General features: G+C 52.4%; 1 protein-coding gene across 2 annotated transcripts in view; it reads right to left on the bottom strand.

Annotated features, from left to right (window-relative positions):
* Positions 1–481: 481 nt before the first annotated feature.
* Pnkd (PNKD metallo-beta-lactamase domain containing) overlaps positions 482–20331 on the bottom strand; it is a 71165-nt gene continuing 51315 nt past the window's right edge. For both annotated transcript variants that reach the window (XM_041650646.1, XM_041650647.1), the window contains 8 exons: positions 6769–6884; positions 6540–6652; positions 5480–5538; positions 4919–5011; positions 4431–4594; positions 3765–3851; positions 2474–2589; positions 482–2310 (listed from right to left, as the gene is read on the bottom strand). In XM_041650646.1, coding sequence (XP_041506580.1) covers positions 2137–2310; positions 2474–2589; positions 3765–3851; positions 4431–4594; positions 4919–5011; positions 5480–5538; positions 6540–6652; positions 6769–6884 — 922 coding nt within the window. In that variant the 3' untranslated portion in view covers positions 482–2136. The remainder of the gene's footprint in view (positions 2311–2473; positions 2590–3764; positions 3852–4430; positions 4595–4918; positions 5012–5479; positions 5539–6539; positions 6653–6768; positions 6885–20331) is intronic.

Genomic DNA, 20331 nt, shown 5'->3' with positions numbered 1-20331 from the left:
CGAACTCCCAAGTGCTAGGATTAAAGGCGTGTGCCACCACCGCCTGGCTCTCCCCCGCCCCCCATGTGCTAAGACAAGTTAGAGGGGGAAAAAGCCTTCTGGGTGTGGTGGTGGCCTACCTTTAATCCCAGTACTCAGGAGGTAAAGGCAGGTGGATCTCTGAGTTTGAGGTCAGCCCGGTCTATAGAGCCAGTTCCAGGACAGCCAGGACTACACGGATCCTATCTCGAAAAACCAAATAAAGAGAGACAGGCTGGAGGTAAGGTTGTGGTCCTGAAGTGCTAGCGGTGTCCTGAGTGTCTCAAGCTGAGGGAAAGACAAGGGTACCCACACATGGGCTGTTCTGATGCTCCTGGGGATTGAGCCCAGGGCGCAGTCCCTGATAGGCTGCCCAAAGCTCTCCCCATGTAGTGACCCTCAGTGACCCCCCAGACAACAGTGAGCAGGCTCTCTGCTGTAGCAGCACAGATAAACCATTGAGTTAAATCATTCATTCAACATTTATTGAGCGCCTACTGTGTGCCAGGCACCGTGCTAGGCGCAGAATACAGAGATGCATAAGATACAGTCCATGCCCTTAAGGGTTCACAGTCTAGAAGGGGGCAAACATGTAAACAAGTAAAGTATGGTGTGATGGGTGCCACGAGAAGCATTTACAGGTGCAGAGGTAGCCTGGGAGATGGGTGAGGGACGCCTTCCTGGGGGAGGGGCCTGGGAGAGGCTAATACAGGCAGAGGAGGCAGGAGGAGCGGGAAGGCATTCCGGCTGAAGAAACAGCGTGAGCGAAGGCACAAAGGCATGGAGCTGCGTGTCTTGGGGGCGGGGAAGGCTAACTAGTCTGGTGATATTGCTAGAGTGGGTTCCAAAGGCTGGGGCTGGAGAGGGCAGCCAAGGCCAGATGACAGGAGAACTGAGGGCAGGGGCATCTGGGAGGTTCAGCAGAGGGCACTGCGCATCCCAAGGGGAGGCTCCTAGCTAACCCTGCTAAAGTCTGCCTGCTAAAGGACCACAGCGGTCCTTGACCTGAGACCAGAGGACAAGCAGAGTGGGAGGAGGGATGAGCAGTGGGGCAGCCTTGAGCCTGGGTCCTGGAAGCTGGCACTCAACTGAGCTCCCTGCTCCCAGACCTCGGCTTTCTGTACACTGCCAGCGTGGGGCCTGGGATCCGACGGGAAATCAGGTGGAGATGGAAGGGTTTTTTTCTTCTTTTTTTTGGAAACTGCAAGGAGCCAGATGAGTACCAGGACTGAAAGAATCAGCCTTTAATGACGTCAAGAAGAAAAGAGGTGAGGATAAAGCAAAAGACGTTAAGGAAGACAGAAGCAGGCAGGAATTCCTAAGAACAAGGGCCCCAAGGAGAAAGCAGCATCTCTCAGGCAGACCACAGCTCACTCTCCCCTGGAAGGCAGGCCCTTGTGACCTGGGGCAGGAGCAGAGTTCCAGTGGCAGACCCAGGACAGATGAGTGGCGTGTGGCTCTGTATCCCAGCGTCTTGTGTCTCCTAGGCCTGAGGCAGAAGATTCCTTGGCAATCAGGAAACTTTCCCTCTGGCCTTCAGGGATTGGCCAGAGCCAGGCTTCCGGCCCTGTGTGTTCTTAGGAACATCTCGGCCTGGCAATGTCTTAGCAGGGTAAGGTAGGGCTTAGAGTCTCCGGCTGCCCCTGTTGGTGACCACTCTCCCAGGCACCGCACCTCACAACACTGTTTTCGGGGTGAGCTTCTCTGACAGCCCTGGAGGGGGAGGAGTGGAGGATAGACTAACCTGACCAGTGCTCGGCTCTCCTGGGTTCTAGGGCTCCAGTGAGGGTGTGGCCTCTGGAAGGGGAGCCGACAGGAGCCTTTCAGGATCTGGCTATTGGTCTACGAGTGGGGGAAGGAGGCAGACCCTCCAAGGCAGCAAAGTCTAGAGATGTCCCAGGTGCTGCCTTCCTAAACACCCAGCCGTACTGGCCTGCTGCTGCCTCCTCCTCTAGGTCCCTGCTGGGCTGTGCCCTCCCGAAACAGTCCAAAGGAAAATGGTGCTGCCTAGGGCACCAGTGGCGGTGGTGGCGTTAGTGATGAAGAGGATGGCAAGGTGTGGGTGATGGGTGGCTTCCCCTCTGTGGGGACAGCCGGGACCAGGGTGGGCTGGGGGTATCACTTGCTCTTGTGCATGTCCTTCAGCCGGCGCAGCTCCTCCAGGAGCTGGGCCCGGGAGTAGCCATCATCACTGGTAGGGCCTGGCCCCGGTCCCAGAGCTTCCTGTAATGCCAGGCAATGGGTTCTCAGGAATGGGTTGTAGGTGCGCTCCTCTCCCAGGGTGGATGGGCACTGCAGAGCAAGAGGCACAGGGGTAAGTGGAGAGAGCCTGGGGAAAGGACCCTACCCTCCCAGGGTAGAGACCAGAGCTCTGGAAAGCACTCGTGGGCCCAGGCAGGGCAGCGACAGCCTTGGCTGGACAGCGGCCAAGTTCCCCATCCCACCCCATCCTCACCGTGCTCTTGCGTTCCATCCGCTGCCTCTGCACCCACTGCATCTTCCTCTCCCGGGCCAGGTTCTCGGGCTCCACCACACCTGCGAAGCCCAGGTTCTCTTCCGCATATTCGTGTCCTAGCAAGGCCGGGGGGGGGGGGGGGGGGGGGGGGCACAACAGGAAGCAGGGCAAAGAGAGGCTGGTGGTGAGATCATAAGTCTGTCCTACTCCAAGGCCCCAGGCCCACAGCTGCCCAGCCAGCAGAGGGGAGGGCGAGGGCTCTTGGAAAAACCAAAGTTGCTTTTCCAACCAAGGGCACTGTTGGGGGGCAGGGGCGTAGAAAGAAAAGGCAGAGGCAGTTTGGGCAGCGGTTTGGACTCATGGGGAAAATCGCTAACTTTGGAGCTGAGAGGCCACAGCTGGCCTCTTACCTCGCTCTGCAGACTTCGCTGATGACCTCCCTAAGACACAGTTTTCTAATTTGGCAAGTGGAGAAGAGAATAACATGCCAGGCAAAGATAGAAAGAAAAAGATAAAAAGTCTGATGGGTAAGGGGGGGGGAGAATTGGGAAGAGTTGGTGTGTGTGTGTGTGTGTGTGTGTGTGTGTGAGAGAGAGAGAGAGAAAGAGAGAAGCCCAGGTATCACTGTGGTTTGCCCAGTGCATACAACAGAGCCCGACAGTGCATCCAGTATCCATTACACAAATGAGCACCGAAAGGGCACACCTGGACCACATTTACTGTTCTCTCAGATAAGCTAAGGCTACTTTCTGTTTGGACTGTGACCATAATTATCTGAACGATTGGGTATCTCTCCAGGACTCTGAGTCTTTAGGGCTCCCAAAGAGGTCAAAGGCTGATGGGGGAGGGGCAGCATCATGAAAGGCATGGACATCTGTCAGGGATTTCCTCTGGAGCTGCCCTCTCCAGACCCAGCCCAAAAAGCCCACCAAGGGTCAGCTCCTCCCCCTGAGATGCTCAAGACCACACCTACAGGATATTTAAGGCTTGCCATGGGGTTCTCCCTCGTGGTTTCTCCTCTTCCCCTAGGACCACCTGGGAATGCTCGGCTCAGATTAAAACCTGAACTTTAATTTGGTCTTATCTGATTTATTGCATCGGCAGAGAGAATTAATATCGGGGTACAAAATTTTTCAATATCATATAGCCAGTATTAACTCCAGGAAGGAGGGCAGTGTCTGTCCCAGCCCCGGAGGACTGGCTGTGCTGCCTCTGGGCCCATGAAATTAGCTTGCCGGTGCCGGTCTCTAAGACAGCGAGGGGCTGGAAGAAGGGAGAAGGGGCACCTCACCAGGCCACAGCAGGGTGTCATCCCCCAGGTCTAACACGGTGTCCAGCGAGCTCAGCATGGTCTCTGCTGTGCCTTCGAAAGTCCGTCCTGCATGGGGTCAAATGTGAAAGGCTGAGGTACAGAGGGGTAGGGTGGGACCTCAGCCTCTGGTCCTTCAGCTGAGTCCTGCCCAGCCATCCCCAGGCATCTACCCCCTCCTTACGGGAGAGCTGGTGTGAAGCCCCACACACATGTGGAGGGCAAGGCTGCTGAGTCTTCATGCTGGCCTCCTGGGGTCCAGGCTCAGTGGGTAGAAACGATCCTCCCACTAAGCCCTCGGGGACTCTGTAGTCTAGGACTTGGGGTCCTCACCCACCCACAGTGCTTCCTTCCTATTTAAGTATCCTCAACTTTCCATGGCTTCTTCATCCCGGTCACTATCTTGGGGAAACAGGTCCCACCCAGTGGAAATCAGTGCTCTATGGTGTTTACTTAAAGGGTCAGGTCTTCGTCATAGGCTTAGCCCCTGTGAGGATCTTGAGAACATAAACAATCAGGCAACGTGAGTGACGGTGACTGCAGCTGGGATGCTGGGAGCCAGCATCTCTAAATGGGACATGGGACAGTGGCTGCTCTGGCGGGTCTCTCCCTCTTCTTCCCCCTCCCCTCTCTTTGACAGAAACTCACCACAGCCAGAGAGGAAGAGCAGGTCCCCTGAGAAGAGGCAGGAAGGACCTTTGTAGGGCTCCCCATCCAGCAGGTAGACCAGGTGGCCTTGAGTGTGGCCAGGGGTGGCCAGGGCTCGGATCTGAAGTCGTCCCACACTGACCACATCTTGATGACACAGGGGGCTAGGGCACAAAACAATAAGGAAGAGAGGGAATTCAAGCTACATCATGCTGATCATGGCTACCATGCCAGACTCAAGGGCAGGGTACCTTACAGGAGGGTGGCTTCTATGGTAGGGGTGAAGGCACGGGTGCCCAGGGCCTCAGCGCAAAGCCTTTCTCTTCTGATTATGGGTGGATCATCTTGGGGCAAACAGGGCTAGTCTTTTTGCATGGATTCCACTTAGCTGTCTAAGAGTTAGGCAGAGTGTCACCAGCTGCTGACACCCTGGCAGACTGAAGGCAGGAGGTAGGAGATGCCCACCCACGTCTGGGTCAGGCACTTACTGGGTGAGGTAGGGGATACCGTCCTGAGGGCTCCCGTACACGCGACAGTCCCTGTGCCTCCGGCTGAGGTCGCGGTTCCCTCCACTGTGGTCCCTGCAGGATGGCAGAGATGAACACAGACAGGGGACTCCCCCTCCCCTAAGGTACCCCCTGGCTCCTGTTCAAGCCATTCCCTGCTCCCACGACAGTCCCCTCTGATCTTCCTGGACTCTCCTGCTCAGCTCCAGCGGCCGTCCTCACACTCTCCCCAGTGGATCTGACCACACCCACCTAACATTCCAGCCTCTGTGCCCTGTGCCACCTGCCAACTAACAGCTGTGCATTCTCTGGGCACCTGCTGCATGCCCACAAATGGAACACAGCAGTTCCTGCCCTCCTCTGAGGCTCCAAGCTGCTGAGTGCCAAGATAAGGGATCCAGTCCCTTCCTCTCTACCTCTGCTGGTGCCTGGGTGACTTCATGAGAAAGTGGGTCCTACCCATCCCTGAGCCCAGCTCCTCAAGCCCAACCCGTGAAAATAAAACTGCCGGCAGCCACAGCCCCAGCATCCCCAGCCCCTTACCAGTGCTTGTGGGTGCAGAGGATGGCAACCAAGTTAACTCTTTCCTTTTCAATGGTAGCCTGGAGGAGAGAAGAGTTACTGAGGGTGGCAGGGGATGCAGAGGGAGGCACACTGAAAGTTTAGTTGGGGGTGGGTGGGAAAGACAGCTGGAGAGATGAAGGAAAGGCAGGAGACAGGCTAGCGAATGCTAAGCTGGCAAAGGGGACAGGGAAGAGCAGAGACCCAGTGTGGGGTGTAGCAGAGAGGGAAAGGGGGCATCGGGAGTTGACACTGATACACTCACATTGAAAAGTAACACTAGACCCTGGGTTCTATTCCCAAGACCACACAACACACACACACAGAGAGGGAAGGAGGGAGGCGGGAAGAGATAGAATATGAACATGAAGGGAAAGGCAGAGATGGCCAGATACTGACAGAGGTCAAAGAAGAAAGAGGGTCTGGGGCTGGTGAGATAGGTCAGTAGGGAAATTCCAACACCAGAACCTTCAATAAAGGTGGAAAGAAATAACCACAGGGTGTCCTCTGACCTCCACATGCTTGTCATGGCACACACACACGTGTACACACACACATGTACACACCATGCACACATAATGCTATACCAGGTATGGTGATACATGCCTTTAATCCTAGCACTGGGGAGGAGAAAAGGGGCAGATCTCTGAGGTCAAGGCCAGCCTGGTCAACATGTCAGTTCCAGACTAGCTAAAGCTACATGGTGAGATCCTGTCTGGGGGAAGGAGGAGTAAAGAGAAGAAAAGAAAGGAAAAAAAATAAGACAAACAACCCCCAAGCACCCAAACAATAAATAAATAGATGAATAAAAATGGAAATAAAAAGAATATCCACCAGGGGAACACAGAGGGTAAGGGGCAGACGGGAAACTGCCAGGATTCACAGTCCCAGGCCAGAACCCTCACTCTCTGGCTCTATGCGGAAGGGGGTATTCTTGTGTGAGGATGCCCACCCATATACAGGAGCAGATCCCATAGTCAGGCTCCGTCTGGCAAAAGCGGCTGGCAGTCCCCACCATGACTCCCAGCACTCCGCCCCTCACCTGCACAGCCCTCGGGTCTGACGGGTCCACGGCCACAGCCAGCCCTGCCTGGGTGTCGATGATGAGGTAGCTGTAGTTGTCTGAGAGGACCGGGATGGGAAGCACCTTCACTCCTGGGGAAGGCAGACAGAGAAGCCAGGGTCGGGTAAGGGGGAGGAGAAGGGCCATAGCCAGGGAGGTGAGCTTGGGGAGCAGGGTGGGGTGCTGGCCAGGGGCAGCTAGAGCTTACCATTGAAGAGGCGGGGCTGAGTTTTGGAATGGCCTTTGGGGTAGCGATTCCGAGCCCTCCGAAGCTGCTGTCGGTAGAAGAGGTACCCGAGCCAGGTTCTGGTGTACAGGCTGTACCTGCAGGGCATACGGTGTGGGGTCAGATCAGCCTCTCCCACGACTGCAGGCCCCACATAGCCGGCATCTCTGCCACCTGAGCCGCCCTTAGTCAAGCTCTTTGCCGTCACCATTTTCTGTTTGTTTGTTTTGTTCTTTTTTAGTCTCACTGGCTCACTCTGTGGTCAAGGATGACCAGGTACTCATCCTCCTGACTCTGCCTCTACCCCTCAAAGGCTGGGGGGTCTGGTTCCTGTGGAGCTGGGGATGGAACGCATGGCTTCACGCTCACTTAAGCAAACCCTACCGACTGAGTTACATCTCCAACCCTGGAAACGGGGCCACTTCAGGAGCTGCTGCTGCTGGCCTAGAGACCAACTGTGAGAGGCAGGCGGGTAGACCAAGGAACAGAATAAGGCCCAGGGTGGCAGACAGTAGGGTTTGCTCAAGGAAGTACAGAGTTATATGGCTTCTTGGCAGATAGAGGGGCAGGCAGGGGTGAGGCTGGAAGGGCTTGACCACCCATCCCAAACTCACTGCCATCACAGCTGTAAGTAGCTCAGGAAACTGGACCAGGAGACCGGGGTTCTCCAAACAAATGTGAGACCCATGAGGTCGCCTAGGGCCCAGTTCAGAAGGGCCTCTTGCGCTCAGTGCTCTGAGGTTACTACCTTGAGCTGACCTTCGAAAGTATTTTCTAAAAAAATTTTATGAGACAGGTCTTATTATATAATCAGCTAGCATGCACAAGTACTGTGTTCAATCCTCAGTACCCCAAACAAACAAGACGGATGTGGTACAATACAAACAAACAAGACGGATGTGGTACAATATAAAAATGAATGGAAAATCCTTGCTAGTTATTTAAATTTTCATTTTCTTTCTTTTTTTTCTCTTTGGTGAGACAGGCCTTGCTAGCCTGGCTAGAATTCCATACGTAGACCATCACTATGTAGTCTTGAACTAACTGGCAGTGGCCCTCTGACATCTGCCTCCCAAATGTTGGGATCATAGCCATAGCGGCACCATGTTGGCTTTATTTAGAAAGACATTAAATAGAAGATTGAAAACACTACAAGTCAAAAGAATGATGGAATAATGGGAACACTTCAGAGTTTATTGCTTTTTTCCCCTCCCCCCGCTTTCTGTCTCTCTCCTCAGAATCTGGCTATGTAGCTCAATGTGGCTTCAAACTTAAGATCCTCTTGCCTTTGCCTCGTTAGTGCTGGGATTGTAAGCACACAATCAAGCCAGGCTTATTACTTCTGTACCTCGAATAATACATTTTTTTCTATTGTTTGAACAAGGAGTTTTGTTTTAATTAATTAATTATCTTTTATTTATGTATTACTGTTTGTTTAAGGCAGGTTCTTGTATCCGGGCGGTGGTGGCGCACGCCTTTAATCCCAGCACTCGGGAGGCAGAGGCAGATGGATCTCTGTGAGTTCGAGGCCAACCTGGTTTACAAGAGCTAGTTCCAGGACAGGTTTCAAGCTACAGAGAAACCCTGTCTTGAAAAACCAAAAAAGAAAGAAAGAAAGAAAGAAAGAAAGAAAGAAGGAAAGAAAGAAAGAAAGACAGGTTCTTGTGTAGCCCAGGCTATCCTCAAACTTGTAATGTTGCCAGTAATGATCCTGAACTCATGATTCCCCTGCCTACATCTCCCAAGTGCTAGGATCACAGGTCTGTACCAACCACCTTGTACCTGAAGTTGGCATTACACTAGGCAGTACAAATTATGTATCTACCCTTCAGTATGAGAAGGAGCTGGCTTGGGCCCTAGTTGTGCAGGAAAACAGGCTGGGGTAGGCACACGGTGAGGAGGCAGTCAGTGCTTGGGGAATCTATCAAGCCAGTCAGAGTATAGAAGGTGCTCTAAGCTTGACCCTAAACCTCTCAGTGTGTATGAAGAAGGATAGCCCCTTAGAGAAATACTGGCTGCTTTATCTGCAACCAGTTTGGACAAACCAAGTTGACCCTGGACAGTTTGGCCATATAACCAGCTCTGCACCCTTCATCTGCCCTGGCAACTCTGGCATGCCAAGAGAGGTTCTGCATTCTGCGTTGGGTGCCTAGCTTTATACGTCCTTTGCTTTTGGTTTCATTTGCAACTCAGCTTTAGACTTTCATGTTTTCGGCCATGCTGACTGACCCCTGGCTACTGGCCAAGTGCTGGGTACACTGCACATGACCGCCATCACTCCCTGACGCTGACCTTCTAGAAGGGATACAGTGATGAAGTAAGGAAGGCGAGCAGTTGAAAACAGAGGAAAGAACATGACAGGGCTGCTGTTTCAGATACAGACCTGGCCAATGAGATGGCTTTGCCAGGAAGGACCTTGAGGCCAAGCCTGACTACTGAGCTCAACCCTCAGGAGCCCCAACAGGGAAAGCAGGAAACTGACTTCTGCAAGTTGTCCTCTGAGCTCTACCCAGGAACCATAGCACAAGTTCACACACAGAGAAGAAACAAAAACGCCACAGATACAGTAGACCAGGAAAACAGGCCTCTGGGGTGACGCGTTCATAGCAGTGGGCCAAGTAGGAGCGCGAAGGGAGTAGACTTGAAACTGAGCTCCCATCAACTCAGGGCTAATTATTTGTGTGTTCTGTTGTGATAGCAATGAGCTGGTGCAAGAGAGACATCCAGTTAGGGGATGTGAGGGGTCAACCGAGATAGCCACGGATAGATTGCAGGAATAAGAACTGTAGGTTTCTAAATAGCTGAATAATACATAGACCTTTTCTTGTTGAAAAGGGTGATTGCATAGTTAGATACTTCTACTGAGAAAAGACCCAGGGTCATTGGAAGTGGCTCTTGGTGGTGAAAATACCAGTGTTTCTTTCTTCTTCGTGTGCTGGAGATGGAATGCCGCACCTCAGTTCCTCCTCAGGGACTCCCTGGCTTGTGTATATTTTAATATTTGGTGGTAAATATGCTATAAATTTGGAGAAGGAAGGAGAGAGAGAGAAACTTAGATTCAAAGATTCTAAAAGAATCCTGTGGTAGGGGCTGGAGCGATGGTTCAGGGGTTAAGAGCACTGGCTGCTGTTCCAGAGGTCCTGAGTTCAATTCCCAGCAACCACATGGTGGCTCACAACCATCTGTAATGAGATCTGGTGCCCTCTTCTGGCCTGCAGGCATACAGGGAAGGAATGTTGTATACATAATAAATAAATAAATAAAAATCCCATGCTTCAGAAATAAGCCCCCCCAACTCATATTGTTGGACACATACATTTATTTTACTTTCCTTTTTTTGAAATCAACAGCATAAAAATTACTACCTGAAAATGCACATGCAAAAAGGGAAAGAAACTAATTTGAAACATAAAAGAATAAACACATAGCTTCAAGATATGTTAAGATTGCAAATCTAATCCAGAAAACACGCAAAGTGTCCCTTTGAGCAGTTCTCTTAGAGAGGACGGGCTACAGCGGAGTGAAGACAGTTGGGAGGAGTAGGTGCCAGATGGGTAACATCTGTACCAGTAGAGAGCAAGGTTAGCTTCCTGCAGGCCTGGCCTCAGTGACTCTAGCAGTGCCTGGCTGCCCACAAGAGGTGAAACAGACTGCCCTCCGGGCATCTTTCCTCCCGCAGGGGTGACCACGGAGGGTGTGTCACCCTGAAAGTCATTCAGCAAACACTTTTCCTTTCTTAAACTTGGTAAGGGGCTGAACTTAGGATGAGCCTGTGCCAGCAGCTGAATGCCAAGCCAATGGTTCTGAATGCAAGCTGGTGCACAGTGCGGAAAGTAGGGCAGCGGGGGTGGGGGATGTCTGGAAATGGGGGCGCACTGGGTCCGAGCAATCCTACCAACATACCTTCTCTTGGGCAGGTCTCTCCCCTGGGATGTTCTTCCCTCTGCTGCTCTAGACTCTCTCCTTCTCCAAGAATGCCCCCTGACCTCACTCCCCCTCTCACCTTGGTTTCATTCACCATGCAAACCCCACCTGCAGTTTCTAAGGCAGCACAGGGGTGCAGCCTGACACCTGGACGCTGGGCAAATCACCAAGCACAATCGGAGAGAGATTTGCATAGTCTCAAACCGTCTGCTTCACAAGATACTAATTAGTCACTGGAGAAACTGGCTCACTGCACTAGAAACCGATGACAAAAGATAATGTCAGGCCCGAGGGCTCAGTCAGCAGCAGGGCTCTTGCCTAGCACCCATATGCACTTGGGTTCCAGCCCCATCACCCACAGAAGAGAAAACAGATGCTAATTTCAGCAGTAACAATGTATTTTTGACCATGGAGGAAGGCACAACTTCCCTTCTGTGGCCTTCAAGCCCGAAATGCACAACCATAATTTATTCATGAGAAAAACCTCAGACAAACCCAGATGGAGGGACCCACTGTAAAACACCTGGCCAGTACTCAACATCAGAGAGGCCTGGAGGAGGCTGAACAGTATAGGATCCTTAATCAGAGTCAGGACCACGAAAGGGGCATTAGTGGGACAGCTGACAACCTTTACATACGGTCTGATAGTGTTAATAGTCTCTTACTGAACCGAATTCGTTGCTTTTGAGAGCTTTATTGTGGTCATGAACATTAACATCCAGCAGGCTTGGGCTAGGTATACAGGAATCTGTTTGTGTGTTGTTGTGACCCATCTATAACTATTTCAAACTGAAACATTAAACAACATAATGAAACACAACCACCCTCTCCTCTACGGAGTGACAGTCTTGCCCAAGCCCTCTCCCGTCATTTCTCCCCTTGTCACTCATGGGAAGGGCAGCACTATGATTCCTCCTACAGCTTGGCTCCTCCTGTCCTTAGCCAGGGAGATAAAGTTCTCCATCCTTAGTACAGAGATGCCCTGGCAGAACCACATAAAGGTTAAGTGGCACCAAGTAGGAGAACACATGGGAAGCACCCGGTCAGAGCTGGATGGTGGAGAGGGTATCAAAACTGCCACTTTCTTTCCAAATTCTGCCAGAAGCTGACCCAGCTGCTGGGACAGGTGGCCTTCACCTGGGAGCGCCTGAGAAACGTCCTTGCCTTCCTCGTCTAAGGCTAACGTGTGTGCGGGGATTTTGTGACTCTAACAAAAGGCACAGTGTGGCAGCAGTGCTGGTGCACACCTTTAATCCCAGCAGCAGGCATGGCATTGGGTCGTGGAGGCAAGAGGATCTCTGTGAGTTCAAGGCCAGCCTGGTCAGCAGAGCAAGTTCCAGGTTAGCCAGGACTACAGAGAGAAACCTTGTCTTTAAAAAGCAAAAAGACGAAGAGGAAGAGGAGGAAAAAGAAGACAAATCTGTGAGTTTAGAGGTCACTCTCTTGGGCTCCTCTTACTTGGAAAATATTCGCTGCGCTTGCTGGACATGGTCGGAATAGCACAGGACAAAGGCTCCTTGCCTTGGGGATAATCAGGTTGCAATAAAAAAATAGTACAACTCACACACATTAAATTGGAAAACAGATGGATTATTAACTACCAGCTGTCTGCAGCTGGCTCAGAGTCACTGAAAGGAAAGGGGCTTGACCGTATGCAGACCCAAAGCCTCTTCTCTCAGCTGGGAGATAGCAGTGGGACACTGTGTTGGGTGATACAGAGCCAAAGGTTGGGCACGGGGAAATGTGGCATGTTTTAGGAGTTTTGCCCAGAGGCCTCAAGATCTTGGCAGGGACAAAGTGCCAGAGCAGGAGCCAGTGAGTGGGAAGGGAAGAAGATGGCGGTGAAGACGGTGGGGCTAAGGAGGAAGCAGTAGACAGAAGGGTGTGCTGCAGGTTGGCCCAAGGGGAAGGGAGCCTGTGGTGTCAAGTCCACTGGGTTTGGAGAAGCAGGGCCTGGGCTGGGGGTGGGCTGAGGTCCTAGCTGCGCTGGAACACTCTCCCAGGCCTAGTGTAACCCCCACTTCTACCCTACCCCGGCCACCACAGTGACTTCCCATGGGTACCGTTAGCTTTGGACCCCTCCTCTTTAGCCCTCTCTCTCAAATGAGGATCTTTCTCAGTTGCTTCTGTCACTCTGGATGGCAGCTCATCAGGGGACAAGCCCACAGGGCTCATCCCTAGGTCTTTTTGTTTTGTTTTGTTTTTCCGAGTCAGAGTTTCTCTCTAGCTTTGGAGCCTGTCCTGGAACTAGCTCTGTAGACCAGGCTGGCCTCGAACTCCCAGAGATCCACCTGCCTCTGCCTCCTGAGTGCTGGGATTAAAGGCGTGCGCCACCAATGCCCGGTCATCATCCCTAGGTCTTAAAAGGGTCTCCTTCACCTAGATTTTGGCTTCTAGTCTAAACTACAGACAAGGCAGAAGCTCAGGCTCCCAGAGCACCACTTCTGCTGAGTGCTGCTCCTGCTCGAAGCCCGCTGTGGCTCCCAGCACTCACAAGAGAGTCTTACTCCCTGCTTTGACCCTCCACCAGTTTCTGCCTCCTCCCTTCCCACTGAGTCCAGAGAATGTCCTGAGCTCCCCAGAGTGAAACGGTGGAAACCCCCTATGTATCCATCAATAGCAAAATATAAAAGCAAAGCAGGCCCTACCCAGAATGGGAATGTGGGAAACTACACAGCCAGCAAAACAAATGATCAAAACCAGGACTTAACATGCACACAGTCCAAACACATATCATTAAGCTAAAAGACATGTTGCCAAGGAAACAACCTGACATTTATTGAAATGGCAATGCAGGCAGAAACCATCTCGGCATCCCATTCAGGATGCAGACTTGTGGTAAAGGATGGAGCTGTAGAAGATGGCCACCATTCTAGCCAGCAGCACTGCTCAGTGCTGGGGCTGTGAGCCTTCTGCCCTATCTGTAATGTTCTGTTTAAGCTGAGGAGTGCAGCTTGGAGTGCTATGTTATCTAGTGGTTTTGAAGATGCCTAAAGTAACTCATTAAAATTAGGATTAGGCTCAGGAGAAGAGCACTTGCCTAGCACATGGGAGGCTCTGGCTTCAAACTTCTGTGTATCCCCTCCCCCCACCAAAAATACAAATCTAGGCCTGTGTGGTTGTGCACACCTCTAATCCCAGCACTTGGGAGACAAAGGCAGACGGATCTTTGTGAATGAGAAGCCAGCCTGGTCTATACAGCAAGACCCAGGATAGCCAGGGCTACATAATGAGACCCTGTCTCAACAACAAAATAGAAAAAAGAAAAAGCAAAGAAAACAAACAACTTCAAAACTGCCCTGTTTGTTGGGTAAGGTGGCTCACTGCTGTAAGACCAACATACTAAATTGCTGAGGCAGAAGGATCAAGAGTTTATCTTGGGTAGTGCCATGTCTGGACTGGTGGTCCTGGGTTCTATAAGAAAGCAGGCTGAGCAGGCTGGGTGGTGGTGGCACACACCTTTAATCCCAGCACTCGGGAGGCGGAGGCAGGTGGATCTCTGTGAGTTCGAGGCCAGTCTGGTCTACAGAGCGAGTTCAAGGATTGGCTCGATAGCTACAGAGAAACCCTGTCTTGAAAAAAAAAAGTCCTCTGACCTCTACCAGAGTACTGTGACCTGTGGCCTCTGTGTGTGTGTGTGTGACACACGGGAACACGGAATGGGGCACTGAGATGATTCCATGGATAAGGTGCTTGTTGGCAAATCCTATGCCCTGGGTTGCATTCCTGAAACTCCATACAGTGGAAGGAGAGAACCGACACCTGCAAGCTGCTGTCCTCTGAGAAACGTGTGCTCTGTCCTCTGAGATACGTGTGCTCGGAACACTCACGACTCTCCCCACAAAGGGGTCAAAAGCGCTTCTCAAAGCAAAAAGCAAAAAGAAAACTCTCCTCAAAACAAAAAAAGAAACAAGAAGAAAAAGTCTGGTGGTGGTAGCACATGCCTTTAGTTCCAGCACTTGAGAGACAGGCAGGCGGATCTCCTGTGAGTTTGAGGACAACCTGGTCTACAGAGTTCCAGGACAGGTTCCAAAGCTACACAGAGAAACCCTGTCTCGAAAAACCAAAGGAGAGAGAGAGAGAGAGAGAGAGAGAGAGAGAGAGAGAAAGCTCTGAGCTCCCTACTTCTGTCTGTAGCTTCCTAGGCCTGAAATCCCCTTTCTTTTCGTCCCTAGGCTTCTGTGCTTCCCGAAGTCCTAACCATGTTCAGGACTTAGTTCCCTCTTATTAGGAAATGTAGCCACCTACAATGCCATCCGAGAACTTTTCCCCTCTGCTCCATCTGGAGCAGCTGGGCCCTCGAGCACAGACTTGGTATCCTCCTTGGGCAGTACCTGCCTGAGGCTAGCACGGTCCCACTGGTCCTTGTGTGGCTCCCTCGGTTTCCCCTCCACCCCCAGGAACCCCTACACTGGCCCAGCACAGCAGGTGGCATTCAAGAAAGGCTGGCTAGCGATTAGGAGAGGTTGGGAGGGGCTGGGCTTGTGCACAGCTCAGTGCCTGGCCAGAATGGATCCAGGCAAGGCCAGGGCTACAGACCCAGCAAGCCTAATGGCGGTGACTTGCCCAGCTGAAGTCCTCTCCACCCTTACTCCCTCCTCCTGCCCCACTGCCCCCACAGACCTGGACAAGCAGGATATTCTCTGCCAAGCAGGTCACCCAGATTCAAGGGCACGGGTGGGGCTGTGTTGCTGAGACATAAAATCCTAATGCTGTTTGCCATGTAGGCTGCATCTAGGGCCTCAGAGCCGGGGAGAGGGAAGAGAGAACACGGGACAGAAGCTCACAAGAGGTCCCCAGGCCCCACTCTACTCCTGCCCATAAAGTCGGGGTCAGGGCTCCTCCCCGGACCTCATTGCCAATCTTTAACAATTTTCGGTGCCACAGCTTTTCTTGCCCGAGCCTGTGAGCAAGCTCTGCTGAGCCCAGGGCCTCCTCCCATGGATTAACTCAAGTCCTCCTCTCAGGTCTGGGGCAGGTACCATACTCCCATCTTACAGACAGGAAACAGCCTGGAAGAGTAGATAAGGTCACACGACAGGAAGAGTGGGAAGACAGGAAGATACACCTCCTTAGAAGCCTGACCTGGAACCCCCTACAGTCCTCCCCAGACCCCGAGTCAGAAGGACTAGATGAGTGGCCCTGAACGATTAGAGGGCCACCCCAATTCCTCTGAAGGGCTTTTTGGGGAAAAATGTTAAGTTAGGGTGGCTGCACAGACCTGGCGCATGGCCCAGGATCTGGCTTCCAGGACCTTCAGGTCTAGTAAGCTCTGCTTCTCAGTCCTGAGCAAGCCCATGACATTTGCAAGCACTTTGCACTCAACCTCAGAGAGGGCAGGGAGGTCTCGTGGTGTCAGGGTGGGACCCTTGGCCCAAGGACTCTTGAAAGCCCGTGTGAAACTAAGGCTCTTTTGATTCCTGCAGGAGTGTTGGCAGCCAGTGGTTTCATGGATGCCCTGGGAGCCAGAGAGGGAGGAGAACTGAGGAAAAAGGGCAATGACTGGAGAGGAAATGTGAGGGGTCACTGAGGATGCTGTGGTCTGTGGTCAACCTGTACCCACCTGACTGGGATGCCACAGCTCCATGCAAAGGTTTGAGGGTGGAGCCCAGGGCCTATCCCCGCCTGTGGGCTTTGATTTCTTCAGCCATTACTTGATACACAGCCTCTGTTCTCCTATTGCTAGGCACATGGAACAGGAACTTATTCCCCAGCCTGTTCTCCTTTTTCTTCAGTTCTTCTAACACTTCCTGTGATCAGTAAGGGTGGCACTGAGAGCCACTCTGCGTGGGGTCTCCAGGCGGGGCCAGCAAGCGGGGATCTAGAACAGCACTCACAGTATGTCAGAACAACCTACTAGAGCTGGGTGTCCAGTACACATTAGGATTTTGACCTCTTGAGCCAGGTGTGGTGGCCTTTAATGCCAGCACTCAGGAGCCAGAGGCAGATGGATTGCTATGAGTTCCAGGTTGGCCAGAGTGAGACCCTGTCTCACAACCACACCACACAACCACCAAATTCCCCAAAACAAAACAACAACAAACAACAGGAAGGAAGAGTCTGACTCCATCTATCCCCTCCTAGAGTCTGCAGTGCTAGAGACAGAACTGGGGGCCTGGCACATGCATGGGCATGCGCTCTCCCGCTAAAGCACACTCCGTCCCCAGCCCTGAAGTCTGACTCAGCACTTCCACAGCCCGGAACAACCTTTCTACCCACCATAACCACACCAGGAAGAAACTAAAGTCTCTTGACTGGTCCCCTGGGACCCAGTGGGAGAAAGAGTGGGGTTGCAGCGGGAATAACCCAGGCGGAGCTCCAAGCCATCTCAGAGCCCTGCCTGGGACTTAGGACGCTGACCGAGTACCAGGCCACTGGTTTGGGCCCACAGTGCACCAGCCCTCACCTCAGTGAGCCAGGGCACGGCTTCGCTGGTATCCGAGGCCCAGCCTAAGCTCCATGAGAGGCCGTGGGGACAGCTGACAGTGAGTGTGATTCCCCCTCCCCCAGCCCCTTCTGCTGCACAGCAGAAAGCAGACAATGCTGGTTCTTCTTCTGCTTCCCCTCCTCCCCAGGGTAGCAAGAAGCTGGAGGGCTGTCAGGTGACTGCCTCAGCTGGGCCCAGAGTCCCATCTCTGGCCAGTATGGGGCAGAAGGGAGCAGGATGAACCTATGGTGGTCCCAGCTTAGGTACTCCATATGTGTGGGTCCCCTAAGTAAAATGAGACCTGAGACATAACTGTAGCCCAACAGGCAGGTCCGGAGCAGTGAGACAGGCCCGGGGTGGTGAGGCTGGTGGACATGGGTATTTTTGGCCAAGACTCAGCTTGTCCAGGCTTGCATGTGACCAGTGATGGGACACACCCAATAACAAACTTGGAATGGCTGTCTGAGGGCTGAGGGCTGACCTAGGAGGGTCACAGGTCACAAGGTTCTATTGACCAGACTGGCTCAGGGCCCCTAGGAACAGTCATTCCCTATTGTGTGCTTTCCTGGGAAGAAACATGCTAACGAGTCAGCCAAACAGGCCTTAGGCGAGTGAGGGTTTCCTGCAGCCTCTGGCATGCCTGGAAGTCACTCTCCCTGTGCCCAGGAGATGCCAGGGCATGCAAGGTCAGAGTCTCCTGCCTGTGTTTCCCTCGCCTTCTCAGCCTCTGCAGCCCTTGGAGGGAGGAAGTGTGACTGCTAGGAGCCCTCAGGCAGGATAAGAAACACATTAGAACTGGCAGCCCCTCCAGTGAGCCCCGCATTAGCCAGAAGGCCAGAGCCAGGCCACTAATTTCCTTTGGGTCTCTATTCTTTCACTCATTTTTAGCACAGGCCCTTGGGACAGAATTTGTTCCCTAGGCAGGCCCATGGGAGTCAGCTGGGAAGCCAGACCTGTGGCAGCCTGAGTCAGGAAGAGGAAAACACACTGAAAACTCTAAGCCGGGTATTGGTGGCCAGGTCCAGGGGACACAAAGGTGATTTGGACTAAGGAGGTTAAGCCAGCTTCATGGAGGAGGACGTGGCACCTCAGCCAACGCTGACGGCCCATTCTTCCCTCTCTCCGTCCATTTGACAAGGGTTGACGGTGCGCCGGGCATTGCTCTGGAAGCTGAGGCTCAGCAAGAACAAAGTTTTGCTCCTTGTGTGGCCAAACTCAGGTGGGAGGAGAAAAGCAGGAGACAGACAAGTCAATACACACAGGGCACTGTACGCTGTCACAGACTACGGGGGACACAGCTGGGTGAGGGGAGTGGAAGGCAGGCATGGGGACAGGGCTGTGTGCAGGTGAGGCGGATGCAACGCAGGGCAGGGCTCTGGAACAGGAGGATTTGGCAGAGGGAAGGGTGGGGAGAAAGGACTGGCTGGCAGTGTTCGACAAACAGTAAAGTAGTTCCTGTGGCTGAGGGGTGGGCAGGGCCCAGAGAGCCAGCTCCACCTTCGTGTGTGTGTGTGTGTGTGTGTGTGTGTGTGTGTGTGTGAGAGAGAGAGACAGAGAGAGAGACAGAGACAGACAGACAGACAGAGAGACAGAGACAGACAAAGAGAAACAGAGAAAGAGAGAGAGACAGAGAGAGGAAGAGAGGGAGGAGAGGAGATACCACTAGAGGGGTCTGAGCAGAAAAGCAACATGTTTCTGATCATATGTAACTTCGACTTATTACATTTATTGTGTGAGGGCCTGCTCCTGTGTAGAGCTCAGAGGAGTCACAAACTCCAGTTATGAGACTTGAAATCTTGCTCACTGGCTTATCTCAGTGGACCAAGTTTCTGATTTAAATCAGCAGCTTCAACTGAGAATGCTTAGGGCACTGCAAGCCATGTCTCCCATAGCACAGCTCACAGTGCCTAACCTTCATCTAGGCCACCAACAAAGGCTTCTTTATTCACGGATCCTCATGTCAGGGTTTTCACCACCCTTGACATTGGGTCAGTGGACCCTATTGGCCTAGACAGGAGGTTTCCTCTTTCAGAAATGGTAAAGTTCACCAAGGCACGGTTGATTCGGTCACGTGGTTGGGGCGAGGGTCAAGAAAGAGCTCCTGGGGGAGCTGGAAAGATGGCTCAGTGGCTAAGACTGCTTGCTGCTTGTCCAGAAGACTGGAGTTCGGGTGTCTCACAGTCATCAAACACCCAAAGGAAAGAAAATGAATGGTCTGTTGTGTATAAGAATGAACAGGGGCTTGGTCAGCTATATACATCAGGGAAGGCCAGCTCAGCTCTGCAGGACAAAGAGCCCAGCCTCATGTTCCACTCACCTCCCCTCAACAGGCAGGCTCTCCACAGAGCTCTGCCAAACCCTCTCTACTCCAACAGAGGAGGCAAAGGGGCAAAAGGGAAACTGAGGCTGATGCAGGGTACCCACTTGAGGGATTCTTAATTCTCCTGACCACGGGCTCCTCAGTGCACCCTGCCACCCCTGGGAGCTTGCTGTGCCAGACCCCTGCCTGTTTGACCTGGCTCACTTCTGTTCACATAGTCTGTCTCCTAACCTTCTGGGTGGCGGGGTGCTAAGCCTTGCATATACTACACAAGCACCCCTGCTAAGCTGCAGACTTAGCCTAGGAGGTCTTTCTCTGTCTTGTTTTTACATTGTAAATTTTAAAACTTTTTATTATTTTTTATTTTTTAAATAATTTTTTAAAAGATTTATTTATTTATTTATTATATATACAATGCTCTGCCTGCATGTGTCCCTGCAGGCCAGAAGTTGGCACCAGATCTTAGTACAGGTGGTTGTGAGCCACCATGTGGGTGCTGGTAATTGAACCCAGCTCCTCTGGAAGAACAGCCAGTGCTCTTAACCGCTGGGCCATCTCTCCAGCCCCTCATCTTTCTCTTTTCTTAAAAGGTACTTTTGAAAAAAATTAAATTTATGTGTGCAGGTGTGTATGTGTGTGTGTAAGTGCACAGTTACTCAAGGAGGCCAGAAGAAAGTGTGGTATCCCCTGCTGCTGGAGTTACAGACACAGCACTCTACCGCCTCACTCTGAAGGTAGCAGTGGAGAACACTGGCCACATGCTCTTCCCCAGTGTGGCCACCCAGTCCTGACCCGGGGCAGCTCAGTGTTATGGGATGAGAGAGAGATTCAGCATTTCCTGGTGGTGGTTGGATAAACTTAGAAGATAGTTGTG

The sequence above is a fragment of the Microtus oregoni genome, unplaced genomic scaffold (genome assembly GCF_018167655.1).
Source record: "Microtus oregoni isolate MIOR12 unplaced genomic scaffold, Mior012 000004F_ref0000308, whole genome shotgun sequence".
Classification (NCBI taxonomy): Eukaryota; Metazoa; Chordata; class Mammalia; order Rodentia; family Cricetidae; genus Microtus; species Microtus oregoni.
This window is presented reverse-complemented; position numbering and strand designations above follow the sequence as displayed.